This window comes from Cyprinus carpio, chromosome B2 (assembly GCF_018340385.1).
Source record: "Cyprinus carpio isolate SPL01 chromosome B2, ASM1834038v1, whole genome shotgun sequence".
NCBI classification, from domain to species: domain Eukaryota; kingdom Metazoa; phylum Chordata; class Actinopteri; order Cypriniformes; family Cyprinidae; genus Cyprinus; species Cyprinus carpio.
This window is the reverse complement of record NC_056598.1, coordinates 10,909,911-10,932,612: the sequence shown is the minus strand read 5'-3', so window position 1 is coordinate 10,932,612 and position 22,702 is coordinate 10,909,911. Positions and strand designations below refer to the sequence as shown.

The window sequence follows — 22,702 nt, the reverse complement described above, 5'->3', positions numbered from 1 at the left end:
GATTAATAATGTAATAACTGAAAAAAATTTTTTTGAAAATATTTTAAATGAATATGTTGATATTTTTTAATTGTTTACTTTTAACTTCTTAACATTATTAAAAGTCAACATATGACAAACTTCATCCCTAAGTGGAAATCCATCGAAAGACATGTACATGTACTGTACAATAACCACCTAAATTTGCACTCAAAGCATGTACAGCACAGTACTGAGCCAGCCATCCAGTCAGAAGAGAGAAGACAACAGGGAAGTGCATGTGTGCTTCGGGTGAAGTCCAGACAGCAGGGTAAAGCTGCACCCAGACCCGTCTCAGACATCTACGGTTGGACCGTGTCTCTTCAGGGCATCAGGGAGGTGGCGCTTGATCTGGAGAGGAAGAGCAATTCGACCAAAACACGTCGGCGTTCATGCTCATATGAAACATTGACTGATGTGGAGAACATCCATAAAAAGAAGCTTAACATGCGGCAAAGTTTGCGTCAGCTTAGCACACCAACATCTCAGAAGCACAAGAAAGTAAGGAACTCGTCAAAAAGGGAGAACAGCCTGACCATCAGAATCTCCCACTGCACCTTTTCTTCTCTTCTTCTACTTTCTTTCTGTTTTGTGCTCCTGGAATCATTCCCTTGTAGTGCCTTTAGGATTTCCAATTTCTGTTCCGTTTCTTGTAATTTGTCTGAATACACAAACATCTGGCTCAACACTTTCACCATTTACGATGTCTTTTAGAAATATCAAATGAGCTTATGAATTTGAGTCATTTAAAATGATTACAGTTTTTCCTCAGTACATGTACACAGTACAGTACATATTGACTATAGTATCATATTTAATAATAATAATAATAATGATTATTAACACTTTCTCAGTGCTTTTCATCATAAATAAATATAGATATTAATTTTTATTTATAATTCACAATATTAATAGAATATTATAGTAATATATACTGTTTGTCACTGTTTTGTCAGTACTTTTCATTATAAACTGTATATACATATAGTAAATAGTACGTAGTAGAGTAAAAAAGTATATATAGCAAATATTATTTACTCATTATTATTCACAATATATACTTTTATCTCATCCATAGGTGCGTGCCAGACTTTCCCTCACTTCTCCAGAGCAGTTCCCCTCTGTTCCTCTCAAAGACCACTTCTTCTCCCAGAGCACACCTGTTGGGCTGGACTTTTTGGGCTGGCCTCACCGTGCATCATTTTCAGGTACGGAGCATTGGCATTTAAACTTTCTATATATTGCACCACAACCTTTTATTACAGTGCAAAGTATATTGACTTCCTAAATCTTTCCTTTAAGTCTTGGTGTACTTTATTGTCCTCCAGGGGGCAATGGTTACCTTCATTCTGCAACCTTTGATAACCCTCTGTGAGTTATTTATAGTTCTGTTTGTGACAGTCGGAGCCCAGAGACTCACAGACGTCTTTGATGTAAATTTATAGTCTTTCATCTTCAAACACTAACCCATATGCGTTAAGATACCTGGACATAAATCTAAGGAGGTCCTTGCTCAGCTGCAGTCACAAACAAACAGTACATCTGTGATGAGAGATGAATTCCACCTACAGCGTGTGATTTCTTAAGAAGAAGCTTTATTCAGTCGTGTGTGCACGTAGCGGGAGCACAGAGGCTATCTTTGTGCAGTAATGCATGGAGCTCAAAGGCCGCCAAGTGCTGATCCTCTCTCTTTCTGCCAAACAATCCTGCTGATTATTTCTCACCCACTCACTGGCGCCAGGCCCTCTCTCGCTCGCTCTCTGAGTGTAGAGGTAGACCTGGCATGGGTTAATAACCCCCACTCTTACATATGCTCACATACACACACACATTTAAAAGGAGACTTTGATTAAGGAAATTGAGTAGAGTGTCTCAATAGAAGTGTAAGCTACTATGAAATGGGTTTTGGCTGACCTTGAGTTGGCTGTTTTGTTTGCCTGCTGTTATGAGAATTATGTTTCTATGATCAACATGAAACCCTGACTAAATCTGAGCCAGTTATATATTAAAGAGTGCATTTTTCCCCCCACAATCTCTGATCTGAACTGAGACTTCTTGATCTTTTTAACTGTTGTTCTGTTTCATTTATATTTATATTCTTATATTTATTGATGTATTGTTGTTTTGTTGTTCTCTGTATTTTGCAAGACCTCTGTAAATGCCTTGCCTTATGTAATATGGATTCCTATGAGGAGAAAGAAACAATGACCTCATTTTGCCCCTTGCTGACATCATGCCCACTCTACGACCTTTCTGTACGCCGCATGACAAGCCAATGCAGGATTCCTATTGAGGTTATGCTAATGTAGAACGTCTAAGTTTGTAGTTTTAGTTCAGGAGTTCTTCATGAGAGAAACTAACACCGATACATGCTTCTCTCCACAGAATCGAATCTCAGCACACCAGCACAAGAGGCACATGGACAGGTCCCCCCTCTGGGTGAGTTTGCTCCTTCTGAACCACAATATGAGCTGGACAATGCTGTGAAATATTGAAGGGACATTTAAATCTGTTTGTTTGTTTATCTGTGGCTGTTGAGTTGAACTATTGTATTTTCTCAGCTTGTGCATTTTTATGAATTCTAATATGGTGATTATATTATGCTATTTTATTCTGCTGGCTAATAGTCCAATTGGCTTTTTAAATGTGTGTGATTTAAACTGGGGGTTTGATGTCATTTGATTGTCTTTTTATATTTTTTTTATTTATAATGGGGGTTTTTTTTCTTTTTTTTTATGTATTGTTGATGTTTGTCAATATTTTCTCTCTCTATATTAAATATTATTACTAATAAAAATATAATTTATATGATAATGAATTATAATAGTAACATTTTTACTGTTACTACTACTATTCATAATAATAATAATAATACATTTAATAATAAAAATAATAATAAATAATAATAGTAAAATGTTACTGCTGCTACTACTACTAGTACTAATAATAATAATTATAATAATTGTGAGGGAACCTTTTCCAATCAATCAATCATTAAATATATAAATGTTTTTATTATTATTTTTCAAATACTACTTACAATAATTACTATTTTCCAAATGTTATTTTTTATTTATTAATTTATTTTATTTTATTTTTTTTACACTGAACTTTTCCACGGACCCCCTTGGGGCCTCCTGGGGATCCCCCGACCCAAGTTTAAAAACCCCTGATCTTAACCAGTGGCCGGGCTGAACTGTCATATTCAAGAATGTGAGGAATGTTCCGCTGAGTTTTATCTTTGTTTCGGATCCAGCTCCCTTGTTATGTAAAGAGTGGTCACAGCTGCAAGGGTTCACACAAATCAACATTCTCAAGTTTGAGTCTGATGAGGATGGCTTCACACCAGCCACATTCCTTTCTATTCTTAGTTTCCAGAGATCCTGACCATTTCTGTGGAAATCACGTCCTTTGGTATCACATCAGCATACTGCGCAAGCATGCTTGGGCTTTTTGTTGTGATAAATTGCGAACATTTTTGGGCTCGTCATTAGTGTCTTCTCAGCTAATTATGGGTTAAATTCTTAGAAGGTGTTTGCAACTCTCAACATCGCTAGTGCTCTCTCCAGGCGCTGTCTTTTGGTTTACTAACAGCTTGGCTTTAACAGTGGAGGAGGGGAGCTCAAGGGGGGACTGGAAGGGAGGGGGAAGGCGGTCCGTTTCAGCGCCAAACCGAGCGTTTCGCATTGAGCCATGTGAGTCATATGAATCCTCCTCCCCTTAAAGGATCCCCAGTGATGCCAGCCTGTGACTGTATGCGTGTGCGAGAGAGAGAGAGAAGGCTGATTGTGTGTCTGGGCGTCTTGTTTTGAGCCGTGAGCTCTTTGAGACTGTGCATCCAAGAGTGAAAGTAAAAGAGCAGGAGAGCGAGTGAGGAATGACAGAGGGAGGCTGAGGCTACGCCAGCATACTTGAGCCTCGGAGACACGCTTTGGACCCGACACCTGCCCAAGCGACACCACCCTTCTTCCTCTCGCTGTGCGTCCACATGCGCACCCAGCACAGTGCCGGTGAGGTGGGCGTCCCGCTGGCAGGAGGTGGCTGCAGTGGTGGCAGCTCAGAGCAGTCACCAGGCTCTGACTCAGACTGTAGCCCCGCTCTAGGACTAGCCGGAGGGGTTAGAGCAGTGCGAGGGGTCATGTCCCATTACTGGAGTCTGGAGAGCCTTCACTCCACCAACGGTAAGACTCTCTCTCACCTTTGGAGCTGAGATGTTTTGAGCTGCATTTCGAGCTTGACGTCAGTTGACACTCATGCAACGGGTGACGTTCTGCCTCTGTGAGATTCTTGTGACAGCTCTTGTTCATTGTATTGCAGTCTTTCGGTCAATGTGATGGTATTGTCTTGAGCCCTTGATGGACAAAAAGAGGTAGCTGAAAGAGCCACTGTCTCTATGCAAATGTAAACACATAGCGTAGCTGTCGCTCATGCGATTCGCGTGTCAAAGCAACAGGAGTTTGTCTTCTGACCAATCGACATGTATAGAAGCAACATGAGTTGGAAATTGAGGTGGCGATGTGGGAATCGAGATACCTTGCTGTTGAATGAAGATGCCACTCTCTTTACCGTCTGCATCTTGCTTAGATTATTGCATTACTGTCACGGATGTCATCTATTGATCTATGTTCCTGCTGGCTCGTAATTGGTTAAGTGGTAATGTTGTGGAAGCCTCTGTCAAGTGAGCCAGTGTGTACGGTAGATGTAGATGGATTGCTTAGGAGCGAAGTGACAGCTTTCCCTTCGTTGTCTGCATTTCTTGTGTTCAGCAGCAACATGTATTCCCTCGCAGGATATTAATGTGCAAAATTAACATGCGTTGAGTTTTTCCACACCTATGTGATATTAAACACTATGGCAGTGTCATGTCAGCATTTGTGTAAAAATGCAGCATTGTATTCAGCACAGTATGAGTGAAAGCACAGGCTGTGTTAAAAATATTTAAGGGGTAACCAACACTGCCCCTTTTGCCTCTATGAACAGAGCCGATATATAGATTAACGCAAATTCTTCAGGTTTCCTTTCTAAGATTAGAGCAACACTCTCTCTGTGCTTGTACTACCCATAGCCGTATAGTAGACAGTGCAAAATGAGTGATGTGAAATGAGATGAGATGCCAGTTTGAGCAGTATTTTGGTCTCATTATCTTCTCTCAGGGTTGGCATGGTGACAGACAAGCCAATGACCGTCAGCCAAGGTAGCACTGATGTCACAAACGGCCACCGCTACCAACGTCAGCTGCAATTTGGATGCTTTTTCTCATTTTCTGCTTTGTCCTAAGAGATATGGGATGCGATTTTTCCTGTGATGGAGGGAAATAAATGGTGCACTGTGAGCCGGGGGCAATAGCTACAGACATTTCAAATAGCGCTGTCACCTCGTCACGGTCCGCTGACCTCATTACAGCGCTCATATAGCTGATCGCAGAACAGTCGGAAGAACAAAAACTGGAGTGACACGTGAGAAATGTGTTGAACTGGAACGTTTGTAAGTTTGAACAGTTGAAGTGTTTGATGAGAGTTTGTCTGTGCACAAATCCCAAAGCTCTTTCTTGGCATCTCTAGACAGAAAGAGATGGTTTGGGTCCAAGCCAGACTGGACCCGCAGAACTCATTCACTAAAGTGAGAGACTCTCTACCCTAGTGTTGGGCAACCAGAACTGGTTTTTAGTGTAATTACTGACTGGGAGGTCTACAGTATGTACTTTAATATCTGGAGAAAGCTATCCATTAGCTTTCCGTTTGTCTCAGTGGCATTTGCTTAGCTGGTGCAGGATACCACAGAAGACTGTGACGGTCCGTGTCTAGTTCACTTTTAAGAGTGGTAACACTTTAGTATAGGGATCAAGTATCACTATTAACTAGTTGCTTAATAGAATGCCTATAATTATAATAGCTATTATTATATTAGTAGGCCTACTCATAAAGCACATATTCTGCATGACCAATCCTACCCAATTCCTAAACTTAACAACTACCTTACTAACTGTTAATAAGCAGCAATTTTGAAACAAAATGTGTAGTTAAAAAATGTGTTATCAAAACATGCTATTAAAAAGTATTTTTCGTTTTTTTCGTTATAATACAGTGACCTCAAAAGGTATTTAGACATTTAATTGTAATGCATTATACAATAAAATTCAAGTGCTGTTTATAGTAAAGACACAAAATAATATGATCACCTGGGAAATAGGCAATATTTCATTATTAAGATGTTTTGTACCATGGATATTTTTATTTATTGGGATGTTTTGTATATTTTTTTATTAAGATCTTTGAATAGTCTCCAGTCGAATTACTTTGTCTTTAGATTATTAAGATGTTTTGTACCATGTTGGAGGAAGGAACTGGCTACTTACTTTTCTTTCCAAAACTGCCCACAGTGGTTGACAATATTCAAGTCAGGTGATTGAGCTGTAGAGGGCGGATGTTGAAGTTTTTCTGGGTGCTTAGTGGAGTTTATGACCATGACACCATATTTTTCACATTTTTCATATCACTGGTTTCTGTGATAAAAGTTTTAGCAGTTGCTGCTCTTTCATGGATGTTGTTGTTTTTTAGTTTTTTTAAGTTCTCTGTGGTCATTTATTTTTTTAGGAATCATGGTCTTGAAGGTGAATATTGAAGTTCAATGTCACTTTTCTAATGTAGTTCTGTGTTGTTTGGACACAGTCATACTTGTTTGATGGGCCCTATCATTCACTTTCAGTTTTCGCCCCTTGTTCTTCTTCACTGATTAAGTCTTGCCATGCTTTGCGTTTGCATTCATAATCATAAACCCTGTTGGACTTAAAACACCAAACAATTTGGCCGTTAAATTTAGAGACACTCCTTGTAAATGGGCTTCCCTGATTTGCCCTTTTTGTAAGTCTGATAAATCAACATTTAACCCACTTGAAGGCTTGTACTAAACACAACACAACTATTCTAAAATGATTTACAAACTAGAGAATATAAAAAACAGAAAGATAAAATAGAAAACCATCACAATATTTGTCTTTTCACTGTGGTCTACACAAGTTATATTAACCCCTAATAATAATGAGTGTTCACATGATTTTGTCCAACTCTTGTATATATGCAATAAATTTATCAAAAGTGGCAATAAGGACATTTATAAAGTTACAAAAGATTTCTATTTCAAATTAATGCTGTTCTTTTGAACTTTCTATTCATTAAAGAGTCCTCGAAAATATATATCACAGCTTCTACTAAAATATTGAGCAGCTCAACATGAGATACTTCTTTCAAGAACATCTCGCTGAGCCCAAGCTTTTGAACAGTTTCTGCATGCATCATGTTAATGCATGCACCCTGACACATTTAATACCACAAATGGCTTTTCCTGCATTTACACATGTCAAGGACACCTGCAAGTATAGATGTGGTATAGAAAGGGTCTCACAGAATGTGTCACCACCACCACTCATCAACATATCGTGCTTCTATAAATCCTCTTCTCTTCTGCTTTCATCATTTGTGTGAAATGCACGACCACTTCTCCCTTGTCTCAGAGCCAGAAATAGAAAGTCTCAGTTCTTCTCAAAAGCACTTTCATTAAAGTCTTGAGTTTCCACGCTGGAAGAGGAGCAGATGTGTTGCTGTCCGTATTGTCCCTGCGGGGTATTTTGTCTTTTGCGGAATCTTGTGATCGCCCAGTGTGAGCCGGATCAAGTGATCTCGAACGAGTCTGAAGTTTGTTTCTAAATGAACACTCATTGCTTAATCCTCATAAATGATCGTTCCTCAAGAAACTGAATGACATGCCATTCAGTGTTTAATTTAACCAAATGAATTACACTACGCCTTTGCTTTTCATAGTCCAACAATTGCTCTCCTAATCTTTTTAGCGTGTATACGGTACAGGGGGCCTACAGCCCCTCAGGCCCTATCACGACTGACGGCAGTAAGACAGATGGTGTTTCATTCACACCTTTATACATAAACCACAGCCGTACAGCTTTACGGTATGATAGCCTGCTTCAGGCACATAATGATCTTTCTCCATATACTTTAGTGTCTTTTTCTGGTTTCTCTTATGCAGAAAAGAAGTGAAGGGATTAAAAGTGTTTGACAAGAGCTGTTATGAGTGTTAAGTCTCTAAATAGATATTCAAATGAGGGCTACATCTCTACAGGATTTCAGCATTTCTCTTCAAAATTTAGGTTCTTTGCAACATTTCAGGTTCAACGAAGAACACTTGAGTTCTTAAGATGACTGTATCATTCTTTGGAGACTTGTTAGAATAATCATTATTATAAACACTGCCCATATTTATCGCTTTGCTTCATACCATTTGTGCTGCTCACAAGAATAATAGCTCAGGTCATGTGACCTGTTGAAAAGAGGTGAAGAATTCAGAGAATTCAGACTTATGATTGTCACTTGGCAGGAAATAAATCATGAGAAAATCCCATATACTTGTGCTGCAGGAGGATCCCGAGCCACAGAAAAACATACCCTAGCAACCACATAGCAACACAGTAAAACCATAACCCATAACTCTTTAGAGTAAACTAATAACTGCAAACCATATTTTTGAGGATAATTTAAAAGATATTTCGGTTAAAGCCTTTATATATAATTCATTATAAAAGTAGTTTTAATGCATTAATTATGCCTTATAATGCACTTTACAATACATTGTATGATCTTATGAGTAACTGTAACCACAGTTATAATGCATAATAATACTTATATCTATTCATTGTTACACCATTAGAAAGTATAATGCATTAAAACACATGACAAGCAAACCTTCAAATATTCTAATGCATTTTTACTTTGGTTACAGATATGAAAAGATATAATGCATTACAATGTACATTACCTTTATGATGCGTTACACATAAAGTGTTACCAATGTGTTTCCTATGGCATCAGGCTGTACTGTATCAGCCTTGTTTCATCACTGTTACTATACACAGTGTTTGTTTGCAGTATCCACTGTGACTCAGTTGCTTTGCTCTTTGAGGTATTTTGCTCAGTCTGTGGGTGAAATGGCACTGCAGTGTGATGCTACATCCACAGTCACAATGAGCAGAGGCCCACACGGCCACAGTGTACTGCAGCACTGACCGGAGGAATGCTCACTATTGTGTGAACGCCTCAGCTCGGCTCTCAAACAGATCACACTTTGTTGAACCAGACGGCTCAAAGGCATCTTTTTATGGCTATGTTCTTCCTTATTATTATGATAGCAATTCTTAAAACTGTAGCTGTTTTAGAGTAGCAGATTTTATAGGAAGACACAGGTGAGAAAATCTCAGCCTTAATTTCACTGCGGTCAAGATGTGGTGTTCACACCCTAATTCCATCCCTCATAGCCACAGCATAGAGGGAGACATCATCACTGCTATGAAATCATTGTGGCATATTTTAATTTTCTGCGAGTTCATAGAGAGATTCCAGACACTCCTCCCTCTGTTTGGGTCATTTAATAAACTTTGATCCTGTTTTTCAGGGTTAGTAATAATCTGCAGTCTACACAGATTACTGTTCTAGACCTCTGTGGCACTGACATCAGTCTGCCAGGAAGTCAAATGAGGGTAAAGGCTGGAGTTTTGCTGGTTGAGGGTGAGAAAAGACAGGAAGTAAGATCAAAAGATAAATAAAGAAAAGAAGAAGGAAAAAGAAAAGAAAAAGTAAAAGCCCAGAACAGGATTGGAGCATTGATGTAGTGAAGAACATAATTCATATGGCCCTTACAGTTCCATTGTTAATATAGTTTGAAGTCTAAGTTCAATAGTTTGCATATTATTGTTATATATTGGCTAAACTGGTAATGTTTTCAGTTACTAAAAACTGTAGTGGCTTGTGGCTTGTAGTCCATGTGTGTTAAATTTGAGGTCATACATATGCTAGTGTACTCCTAAACATTGACAAAATCAGCTTTTTGGTGAATTTGGTTCAATTGATGTTTTCAGTTACCAATAAAATTTGACCCATTTTATTGTACTTAAAATGAAACCATGGCTTCTGTGGCTTTTAATCCATGTGTGTAAGCTTTCAGGTCATTTATATGCACATATCTATAAAATCTATGTATATAAATTGGGCTTATCAAGCGATTACACACTCAAAAAAGGCCTGTTTAGGCCTAATAGATAAGATTATTTATATTAATTGCATTTAAAATTTTCAATCATTTGTATTACACAGTATTAATATAAACTGATAAACATAACATATGTGATGCATATTGTCAGTCATAAATAAATGAAACAAGAATACACAGTAAACAGGATTATATATTAATCACTAGTAAATTAAATGTATTATATGTAAACCAATCTCATATATATTTTAACTAACTGGATTTTGCTTGTTATACTTATAAACCATGTGAATACTTTTTAACCAGTTTAATTGTTTAACAATTACCAGAATGTGAATATTTTTTTTTTTTAAATATGAAGATTTAAATACATTTAAGTGCTTAATAATAAACAAAGCTTGAGTACAGGATCTCATCCATTGATGAGCATTGTTTTTAACATTGGTTAACATGTTTTCTGTTGAAACAGAAAGTTTAAATGGGACACAATGAAGAGCTTTTGTTTCTATAGAATTCAACATAATGAGGGCACAAAATACTGTAGCAATCTTGCAAATTAGCAGTTAATCAGTCAACTTTAAGCTTGATGCTTTGTATACTAAACAGTGAGAAGAAAAAACCAGGTGAAGGCTAATTGCCCTCCATTTTCACCTCAGCCCTCTGTTTACTGTCTGAGCAACACTTTACCCAGAATTCCTCAGCCATCGTCACTTTGCCTGGAGTCCATCAAACTGTCCTGGCAGCTCAAATGCACATCAGTAATCTTGCCACAGACATGTTTAGCTTAAAGTGAGGAATATCAAGCAGCTTTAATTTGTCAGTTAATGATGTGCGCCTGTCTGTAGTGAGTACAGCTTATCAGTTCCTCTAGTCTGTTGTCAGACAGGCACCAGCAGGACCGCCCGGCTGAGCTGTGCTAGGCACAGGCTGCTCCTTTCTAGCCCTAGCACAAGCCCTAACGGCTGCTTCCTCTTAGTTCGAGTCACTTTCACAGCTTGTTTTATACATACTAAATTAGCATGTGTATTGTGTCTTATACAGAATAAGAGAAATGTTCTTTGGAACCTTGTTTACACTGTTTTACATGCAGTACACTACTGTTGAAAAGTTTGGCATCAGTTTGTTTGGCTGCATTTTTAAAATTAAGTTAATTCTTTGATGGCAAATTGCAGCAGCCATTACTCCAGTCTTCAGTGTGTCACATGATCCTTCAAAAATCATTCTGATATACTGATTTGGTGCTCAAGAAACATTTCTTATTGTTGTAAATGAAGAACATTTGTGCTGCTTAGTATTTTGTGGAGTTTTTGATTAATAATAAATAAGTGTATACATTTTTAACTTAATAGACATCTTTACGGATACTTTTGATTTAATGTGTCCTAGCTGAACAATAAAACAAACTTACTTTTGAATGGTAGTATATATAATATATAATTCTGTAATTCAATTGATGTGTGCTCACTGGTGTGTATAGAACCTATTTTAGAAATGTCTTTAGTGGCAAATCCAGTCAGTTGTATTTCCAAAATAAACTAATAAGATAAACTGACCCATTATTGTACAAGGCTCTTATTTTGAATGTCAGGTTCACAGCAGACATTTGTCAGATGACTCTGGCGTGGAGTGTGAGTAATACTCTTTGACTGGATGTGACGTGGAGATTCCTCACAGGGCCGGCTGTCTCTTCTCTGATACACAGGGAATGTCAGACTCCACTGGGCTGAATGTTTACTAGTGAGGATCTTATCTGTGACTCACACGCTATCTTTCTTTGGTCAGACACTCTTAGCATAACTCTTCATCAAGAGTGCTTATCTGTGGCGAACTGATTAGCTAGCTTCATTTTTCCCTCTAAATATATAGTCTCTGTCAGTCCAAACATAAGTTTAAGCTGTAATGTTCTTTCATTCATCACCATAACTTGATTGTAAGATTTTTAAATGTTTTTGAAATAAGTATTTTATGCTCAACAAGGCTGCAATTGTTTAATCCAAAATACAATAAAAAACAGTAATACTGAGAAATATTATTTTCAGCTGCTATTACTTCAGTCTTAAAGGGATACTCCACCCCAAAATGAAAATTTTGTCAGTAATCATTTACCCCCATGTCGTTCAAAACCCATAAAAGCTTTGTTCGTCTTCGGAACACAATTTAAGATATTTTGGATGAAAACCGGGAGGCTTTTGATGGTTCCATAGATTGCCAAGTAAAATACACTGTCAAGGTCCAGAAAAGTTTGAAACGCATCATCAAAATAGTCCATCTGCCATCAGTGGACTATAAGTACTAGTAAACAACCAATATGCTAGTAATATCCATGCAAATAAGCAACTGGTTAATAATGAATAGTATTCCCTAATCTAAAGTGTTACTGACTTACTTTCTTTAGTTGAACACAAGATATTTTAAAGAATGTTGGTACCTAACAGTTACTGGTAGCCATTGACTTCCATAGTATAGGAAAAAAAATACTATGTAAGTCAATGGCTATCAACAACTAAAAAATATTTTCTGTTGTGTTCAACAGAACAAAGAAACTCATACAGGTTTGGAACAACATGAGGTTGAGTAAATTACATTTTGGGTGAACTATCTCTTTAAACTCTCCATGCTGATGCAGACTCTCTCTCTTGTTTCACGACAGAACTGGTGCATTTGTCCATGCTAGCCTCATACTGTGGTGTGTGCAAATATCAGCACATTATGCACATATGTTTGAAAATGAAGCACATTCACTGCTTGCTTAACTGATTTTTTTTGTTTGTTTGTTTGCTCCATCTGTGTTGTTGCCTGCCGTACAATCATTTCACCCATTTACATTGGTCAGGCTGAGCCGTGTGATTTGTTTTTATTTTTGAGTTAGACACTCATTAAAGCCATCTCACGAAAGTAGGCTACATGTGCAAATGGACTCTGTGATTTGCCTCGGGTCCTGCAGCTCTGATTTCAACAATATGTGGGTAGTAAGATCAGTGGTTTGTGAGTTTTCACATTGTAATGCAGTGGTAATGTGTGTGGTTTACTTAAGCACAGCATCATTACTCCTGGCAGGCTATGACAGCTCTGGGACATTCTTCTGCTCAGAGCTCTGATCTGAATTTGAATCAGACACATGTTGCTGTTATAGAGGCGGAGCTCCATGTCTCACACATTTGTTTCAGATGCTGCAGTACACCTACGCATATGGTAAAGTTAATGTACAGTACCTTAACAATTATGCTATAGTCCTACTGTTTTACTCCTCAAAGATTAAAATAAAGACATTTATAATCCCAAGGAAGTATGGCACTCATCTGATCGATTTGATGCTGTCTGTTGTTTAAAGTAAATGTAGGATACCTTTGGAGTGTTAAAACAGAGTTATGTGATCATGAGCTGATGAGTTTTTTTTTTAGAAGAGCCCTTTGGGCTTATAGATCTACATTGATCTCTGTGCCACTCAAAGTCAGCTTCTAAACCAGCTCTTTAAAGTCTATTACATTGAGTTCGCCTGCTTTGTGAACTCTGTCGCACTCGCATGCAAAAAAAACCCCCGGTGGTGCATTGATTGAACTCTGTTAGGAAGAGTTTGCAATCAATATGAAATAAAATCTTTATTTATTGCTGTATGTCAAAATATTGGGCCTATGGTAATGGTCAAGGTTTGCAGGGGCTGTATATATTAGCTGCTCAAGGACTGCTGGGATACATTAAAGGGACAGTTCACCCAAAAATTATCAACTTTAGTTAGTTACCAATAACAGTACTGCATTGTAGTACAGACAACAGCTGTAACATTCTTTAAAATATCTTTTTTTGTATTCCATAGAAGAAAAAAAATATGAGGGTTTAAAAAGTGAGGGAACAGATTTACATATTTTGAGTGAACGGTACTTTATACATTAGTGTTGTCACAAATCATGCCCGTTTTGTCCCCCTCTGAATACACATTTTAATGATGTAATGCCATAGAGTGTTGAGTAGTTATCCTTTGTGAAGTCCCAGTGTGGACATTGCATTATGGCCACAAAGGGGGCGCTCGTAAGCAACCATTTAAACCATAAAATCATTAATGGGACACCCTGCGGTATTGTTGGACTTTGCGGATGGGCATGAGCAAAGGTTACAAGACCACAACTCAAAGTGAGCCATTTGGGAAAGGGCCATAATGTACATTATACATTTATCATCCATCAGTATGGCTGCTTTTATTCTAAGAGCAAACCTCTCCTCTAAATGCAGGTATTGGTTCAGTTACAGAAAGAAAAAAAATATAATTGCCTATAATTTGTTCAGTGTTTTTATTTATTGATTGATTTATTTATTTTTTAGGTGAATGACCCCTCTTTTGTTGACTTAGTGGATAATGAAAGTATTGCGATTTTTGACAAGGAAATAAAGTATATCTACAATACAAATGAATACTTCTGCAACTGGGTTTTGTAAAACTAATCTGCAGCAGTATGAACATTATTAGCTAAATAGATTTGAGACTTGACTTGACAGATAAGACTAAGGGACTTTTCTGACTTTTCTTCTCTTAATTTTTATGTTAGTTCTTCGGTGTTTGCCACTAACTTATGTACTTCATAGGTTTTGTTGACTGTTATAATGGAAGTTAGTGTCATTTTAGAACTAGGTCTTAATCTTTAAAGTGCATGTGTATTAGGCTGAGTGGAAGTCTTCATGTGCATGGCTCAGAGGTGAATTTGTGTGGTCGGGTGACTTTATCTGAGGATGTGGACTCATAAGGAAGCAGGTCAGTGCGCATTCACAGTCCTGCCTATTTGATCAACTCCTTATATTACCCTCAGCAGATCATGAATCACACATAAAGATATATATGTTTGTGTGTGTTCATGCATGGGGCCTTTACATGGTAAACAGATAAAACATGCACGAGTTAACACGCTCAGGTGCGTGGATGCTTACAGTCTTTGTGCTTTTCAGGGACTGATTCTAGACTACATACAGTGCTAGAGTTTTTATATACTGTACTCAAAGAGCAGTTTTATTACAGGAATATTTCAGGATCAAAACAAGTTATCCTCAATAGACAGCATTTATATCCTTTTGTTGATTAATAATAATAATAATAATAATAATAATAATAATAATAATAAAAAGATTTAAAAAAGATGTCTTGTTTTCTTTAAAAAAAGCATAAGTCAAGGTGATGGTAAGATATTTACAATGGAATACAATAAATTGCATTGTTAAAATATATTATTTACCTGTTTACCTAATCATTTTACAGTCCTTTTAAAGTTTTATGCATTATGTTGTCATTTTAAATTGGATATTTTGTCACAGAAAAAGTTTTTTTTTTTTTTTTTTTTTTTCACACTAAATTCTTATTGAACACAAAAATAGTGTGTATTTTAATGGATTGGCCCCATTTACTTCCATTGTGCTTCACTTTATCCCAGAAGGAGGGATAATTCAAAATAAATTTTGTGGTAATCAGCATTATTCCACAAATGCTGTTGATTGAGCTTAACATGTACTGAATCCAGAATATTTCTTTAACTGCACCCATCAATGTAAAGGCAATATACATTTATACAAATAAGGCTTTCAAGTTCTTAAAATGGCATCAGTTGAGAAAATCTTATGTTTATGCAGTACATCAGATTTCAAAGTCTCCTCACTGATTCTCCATCTAATACCTTCTTCAGATCTGTGCAACAACATCCTCCAAATGCTTGAAAACAAAACCCAAACCCTGTTCTGTTCTGTTCTGTTTTAAATCCAAAGGCAATATTACAATCAAAACATTCCCTTGTTGCACATGAACACAGTTGTCCTAGACAGGATTGTTTGGGTTACCCCACTGTGACCGTCTGACTTCGGGCTCTGAGTGAACTATATTTAATATCATCAGCCCATGTGGCTGTAGAAATGCTGAACTCTGCTGACATGTGCTGTCGCGTTGCTCTATGCTTTGAGCCATACTTAACAGCCTATAAACTAATCAGGACGATTTAATGCGCTTGTCTGTCTTGCTAATCAATCCACGGCACCACAATTAACCTACATAGAAGATCATAACAGGATTACCAGATGAATTTTCACACGTACAGACAGCTTTTGTTGTAATGACTGCAAATCTGCTATGTATTTAGGGTTGTTTTTTCCCCCAAAGATCCATTTCAACAGACATGAAGCCACTCTCACCACAGTTTCAATGCCAGTTACATTCTCTATTACATCTTCAAGATTTAAAGCAGTATTCCCATTTACCCTGATTTCACGGACCGTCCTCTCATGCAACACCAGAACAATGGATCTTTCAGAGGGTGTAAATTTCTCTCCCATCCATTTATTATGAATGAGACAGGAAGAGAGATGCTTGGCCAGGTCTACTGTTCCTCACTGGTTTACTGCACACTAATAAATAATAGCAATCCTGTTAGTAGAGAAGCCAGCTAGCTATAGAAGCAGAGAGTGTTCCCAGTGTTTCAAACAGCAAACACATGAAAGGGCACATTAATGTACCACTGTGGAGCCAATAAACATCTCACCAGAGTTTTATTGGAGCATTTTGGTCACACTGTTGGCTCAAAAGTGAAAGGAAACGCTAACTGCAAGCTTGTTGTTATGGTCCCCTTGAGTGTCTGCTAACAATCTTAAAACCACTGGTTTGTTAAGAAAGCTTTGTTTTGATGCTAGACCTGTTTACAGTTCTGGTGACAAGTGCTTTGGTTACTTTCTAAAAGAAAGTTTAGCAAAATACTAAGTAGAAGTGAATCAGAGGCTGTCAAAGAACAGTACTTTGTTTTTATTAAACGAGTCACATGATGCAGGAGACTTTTTCTGTTGCTCTTCATTATTGGTTTCCCTGTTTGTCATGTTTTTGGATGTACTGTTGCTGGGACAGTACAGATTTAGCTTCAAGCTATTGTTGCTACAAATGACACAAATTTAGCTTGACCATAAAGCATTTTTAAAGGGAAAACAACAAACTGTGGGACAGATGTTTATGCGTGTTTATGCGTGACGCTGGATAGTGGATTAAAAAAGGATGGAAGGTCTGAAGATGTGTGTTTAGAATCAGCATGTCACAGGTTTGGCCTTTCAGTGTGATGGTATGTTGATCTTCTCTCAGTATGTATCAGCCAGCTGTTAATAAGATGCAGCTAATCAAATATTCCAACTGCTAATTAGTGGATTAATGCTCTTATCAAGTATGGCCATACAAGTGGAGGTAATTAAATTTCCTGGCTGGGGAAAGGGTTGGTAACCTCAGGCTTCCTGTGGTAAACATTTGAATCTTGTCATCTGGTGACTGTAAGATTGGTTAGATGCTAAATCAGTTTTGAAAAAATCTGCATACTTAAAATTTTGCTCTTGAACTAATGAATAGTATCTGACATGAATCTGACATGTTTAAAATGATCATGTCAGGGTCACATAGAGTGACACAAATTAAATTAAATTAAATTTTATTTTATTTTATTTTATTTTTTATTTTTTTTCTATGGACCCCCTAGCACCCCCTTGTGGCCTCCTGTGGGTCCCACCTGGCCTAGAAAAAGCCATTTTATTCCATGTAGAGTGGGTCACATAGAAGGCACCATTTTTGGATCACATGACCAGTCAAATACTATTGCATTTAAGGTATTTTTTAAGACATTTGGTTCAGTCATAGGCCATTACTTCACTCTAAGACCACTGTCATATTGGCCAACAAAACATAAACAAAAATGACTTATTAATACTTTTAAACACTGTAAATATATCATATACTGTTTAAGTGTTGCAAAATGACAATTTTATTGTGATCCAAACTGAGGATTTATAAATCTTTTTGTATCTTTTAAATACTTTCAGTTTGCCATATTAACAAACACAATATTATTGCAAAACTAAGTTGAATATGCATTTGATCTTGACCCCTGAACTCGACCCCTAAATGTTGCAGTACTGACAGTTTTGTGCTTTACTTTTCAGCCTTGGTGATAACTGATGGACCGCAGGATAAGTCTGGCCTTGCTGATGAGGTGGGGAGTGAAGATGACCTGTACAATGAGTTTCGCAGCTCCTCCAACCGATTCGGACACCCAGGAGGAGGAGGAGAACAGCTGGCCATAAATGAGGTAGAGCATACAGGCTGTCTATGTGTCACTGTTTGTGTTCACAGATTGTGCTTGTTTCTCTGTCAATGGCAAGACATTCATAGATACATGTTCGTTTACATCTTTGTTTGAAACCCAAGGCCTTACAGTGCCAAAACAAACTGTGTTTTTGTATGAATCTAACTGGTTACAGACAGGCTTTCAAGGCACCACTGTAGTATAGTATGTAGCTGTGCTCTTGATTCAGTGTTTAAACATGTTGGAATTCAGTCACTGTTTTTTAATAGTCTACTAGCCATCTGTTCCTCTCCTGAGGCCTGAGACCAGCAGAATGACCTGCTGCCACTGTACTTCTCCCATCATCTTCAGCATGACTGAAGATGAATCCGTGTTGTAGGAAGATGCTGTTATCTACAAAGAAATTCAGAGAATATGCAAAGTGTTGGAGTTTGATTTATGACCGTTTGGATTCATTTTCGAATGCTGCTCAGTAACTCCATTCAGCATTTTAGTTAGAAACAGCAGAAAAATCTAATCAACAGCCGGGCCTCTGGGAGCTTGGTGTGCACTGAGCTGCACAGAAGCCCTGTGCTGATGCTGTTGTTATTGTTTTAGCCCTTCTGTCCTCGTATAGTATACAGTAAATAATAAACAGGCAAAATGAAAGTGTCATTGTTTTAATAGGGAGCTAAGTCAGGAATCACTGTTACTATTGCTCAGACATTTGAAGAACCCCTAGTATTAAAATTTAGCGTGTAACTCATCCTGCACTGTTCATGCTGCAGACATGACTGATACAGTACCTCAAATCATGGTCATAATCATTTTCACCTGGAGATCTAAGCTTGCATTATATATAAGGGCCCTGAGGCTTATTTAGCCACCAGAATATAACCCCTCAGCAGTTCCTGGTTCGAAATCAGCAAGCTTTTAGGGTTGTGTTTAGTAAGTTTTTTCCAGCCTGAAATAGTTTTCTTCAGATTCAGTACCAGTTTTGGTGGAAAAACACCAGTAGAGATTTAGGCCACTAAGCAAACACCCACAGTAGCCTAGTTTACTGTAAAACATATATGGAAACACTTTAGTATAGGGACCAATTCTCACTATTAACTAGTTGCTTATTAGCATGCTTATTATTAACATATTGGCTGTTTATTAGTGCTTATAAAGCACATGTTCTGCATGACCATATGCTACATCCATAATCCTACCCAATAACTAAACTTAACCACTACCTTATTAACTAGTAATAAGTCGCAAATTGGGAGTTTATATATATATATATATATATATATATATATATATATATATATATATATATATATATATATATATATATATATATATATATTTTTTTTTTTTTAAATAAAAAAAATCTAATATTTTCATTGTTTGACGCATAAAACAAAATAAACCAGAAGTAGCAACAGACCTTTTCCTCTGTAGTATGATATACATCTGAGTAAAATGGATTATAATAGACTTGGTTCTATCTATTGTTTGTTGACTGGATGGAGGCAGTTTTAAAAATGGGAGTTTTTGTGGACTAAATGACTGGAGAATCCGGTATATATCCTATACAGGAAAGATCCAGTTATGGCATTTTTACAAAAAAATAGAAAGGCCAAAAAAATTTACATAATAAAACAAAATAAAACACATGCACAGATGAAATGTTTGCAGTTAAAACAATAAAATGCATTTTGAAAATACAGTAGATAGAAATGAAATGATTTTCCATGTCATGCTGACTGAAAACAATAAGCTTCAGAAAAGAGAAATAAAGGATTAATAAAATTTTAATTCAATCCATTATCTTGTTTTGCGCTTATTTTGCTTCAAGTTTATATTGTTTCAAAGATATTTAAGAATATTTTTACTAAAAAACATGACAAAAATACTGATTGCCACCCAGAACACCTTATCAATAGCATAGCAACACATTAAAAACCATTTAGAAGACATTAGGTACTTCATAGTAGCAACCTGCAAAATTTTTTTACATTCTGTAGGCACAACTCTCAGTGAAATAGCAAGTTCTGTCATGAAGCTCTAGATGGCACAGGCTGATGGATCATTAATGCAGACTGATAATATTCACAACGCTTAACTGCTTGGCACAAGCTGATTAGTTCATGTTGCGTACATAGCCAGTGATATTACTGCTTTACATTTAAATGGCTGATTAGTGTTCACTAGAGCAGTTCACAGCGCATGGACCTTTAGAGTTCCTTTTGAAACCTTCCACCTCCCCTAGCTCCACCTGTATAGATCTGCTACAGGTTATTATATATGCTACACATGCAGCAGCTGTCTTAAACACTCACAGCACCGTATGGGCAGTAGCAAGTTCTTGTATTTGCTTTGCAGCAGCAGCAGCAGCAATAATCTACAACAACAGCAGCGTAGCAGATCTATTCTGCCAAGACCAAACACAGTAACATTATCATATCCATTACCATGCTAAAATCATCTGAGAGTTGTCAAGATAGAAATATATTTTCCACGGAAAATATAAAAATCTAGTTTTAGTGTTAATTTCTTGTGATGGGGGGAACAGCTTGTTTCAGTGTTGGGAGAGTGAGTGATTATTTTGCTTGTGTGTATGTCAAAAAGGCACAGCTGCTGATTTAAAAGGAAGTATCGTGCTGTGTGACACTGTGACAGTGGGGATGGGGCTCTGCGGCCGAGAGAGAGAGAACAGCAGGTTAGTGGAATCAGAGGCCTTCACTAATCCCATTAGCTGTGCACAAATTGATGCACAGGAACGAGACGAGTGAGGATGACTGCGTTAATCCTACCTCACTGACACCGGCCCGGGTGAGGAAATGAAAGCTCAAGAGACGTTTGGCATCTCATGCAGTCTTTAATTAATATCTCTAGCAGCATTACCGTCACCGTAGCACTGCCTCAAGACGTGCTCGCTTTTACACTGGAAGTGCGGCTGACGGGCGGCTGGCTCGGCCAATAGAGAAGCGCCAGGATAGAAAGGATGTATTGTGCTGCATTCTCTCGCATCCCTCCCCCCACTGCCTGCCTCCCTCCTGCTGCCGCTTAAGGCCGGCCTCCTCTACTCTGGTATCCTGGATACGCTTCACAGCACCGCCAGCCGATTGGCTGGGAAGGATGAGAGGAAAAAAACAGGAGCAAAAACAGAAGTCAATTCAGGGAGATGGATGGATGGTTTTTGCTAGAGCTGCTAAGCACAGATGCAGCTACCATTTGCGCCCCTCAGCTTTGCATTTTGCAAAAGAGACGGTGAAAAGAGAAGGGATTTCAAGTGCGTTAATCAGATCCAAGGGAATTAGCACGGCCGTGTGTTTAAGCAGAGCAGGAGGACGAGGGACGGGAACGAGGGGGAGGCAGCGAAGGGGAGCATAGGAGGAGAAAAACAGACAGGAAGGGGCACAAAATAGCACAGAAGAAGAAGAATACATGGAGGCGGAGAGACACATCCACCCCTGCTCCTGACATCAGCAGTGCGCGGGGAAAGATCTGAGGGGAGTGAGGGACGAGGAGGAAGAAGATAGCGTGCACGCGAGAAAAAGAGAGAAAGAACGAGAAGGGAACGGAAAGGAAGTGAGCAGGTAACTGTGGACGTGGAGGCTTTTCCCCCTCCCTCTCACGTTTCGCCGAGAACACTGAGAGGATCCGGCCGGCAAACCGTGTGCCGTCGAGCGTTTGCACATAGACCTCTAGGCGAGGGGGTTTCCGGCGCCATGGCTCGCGGAGGCCAGCGAACAACGTCTCGGCAGGGCATGGCTCACTTCCTGTTGCGGTGCAACCTCAGCCCGGAGGCCCAGAAGTTGGTGGTGTTCGTCATCATGATGTTGCTGGTCATCATCAACGTAGTGCTGATGTTCCTGCTGGCCTTCCAGTAGGGCGCAGCCGCAGTGAGGAGAAAGAGCGAGGGGAGGGGTGGAGAGGAAGACAAGGAGGAGGAGGGAAAGTTGGTCCCTCTCGCTCACTTGTGGATGGGTTTTCAGGATGCTGACATCACAGTGCAGGTAACAGGAATGGGTGTGACTGTGTGTGAGGTTGGCGGCATTCAGCCAGAAGTAATATGCTGGAACGGCAGTGTGTTAATTATTTACCAAACCGTAACCACTCTTGAGTGGCTTCTAGGGGTCAGGCTTTGATTTCATCTTTGAAGTCATCTGAGGGCATCTTTAGACGTTTTGTCTGCTTCTGTAGGTAGGTTTGGGTGTTTATTTGTCAGAACCTTTGATTGACTGTGCTTGTTTTGTTGTGTAACTGTCAACTTATAGATCTATATGCTTTGATTCTGACTAGCGAGCACAATAAACATGGTGTTTTTGGCTCATGAGAGGCTTTCTTTTATGCCAGACTTTGTCCCAGAGGGATCTGCGCAGTCCTTTCACTGGTGAGCAAAAAACAAACAAAAAAAAGAGGTCACACTGGTGAGCTTGACACAGTTATAGTGGGGTTATAGTTTATTAGAGCAGCATGGTGTCTTGGTGAGTAATAAAAATCTAGAAGGAAACAAATTAGAAAATCAACCAATGAACTTTGCATGTTTTGGCTCATCAAAAATGGTATTCTGGAAA

At 38.4% G+C, this 22,702-nt stretch overlaps 1 protein-coding gene across 13 annotated transcripts in view; it reads left to right on the top strand.

Moving 5' to 3' along the window:
* The window catches only part of LOC109055155 (rho guanine nucleotide exchange factor 4-like), an 82,411-nt gene that overhangs the window by 51,217 nt on the left and 8,492 nt on the right, over positions 1-22,702 (top strand). For 7 of the 13 annotated variants that reach the window (XR_006153984.1, XM_042717996.1, XM_042717995.1 and 4 more), the window contains 4 exons: positions 196-519; positions 1,097-1,226; positions 2,404-2,457; positions 18,010-18,155. Coding sequence is in view for 11 of the 13 variants with exons in the window: in XM_042717996.1 (XP_042573930.1) it covers positions 196-519; positions 1,097-1,226; positions 2,404-2,457; positions 18,010-18,155 (654 nt within the window). In the remaining 2 variants the exon portion in view is untranslated. The other 6 variants (XM_042718000.1, XM_042718001.1, XM_042718002.1 and 3 more) reach the window with 6 other exon arrangements.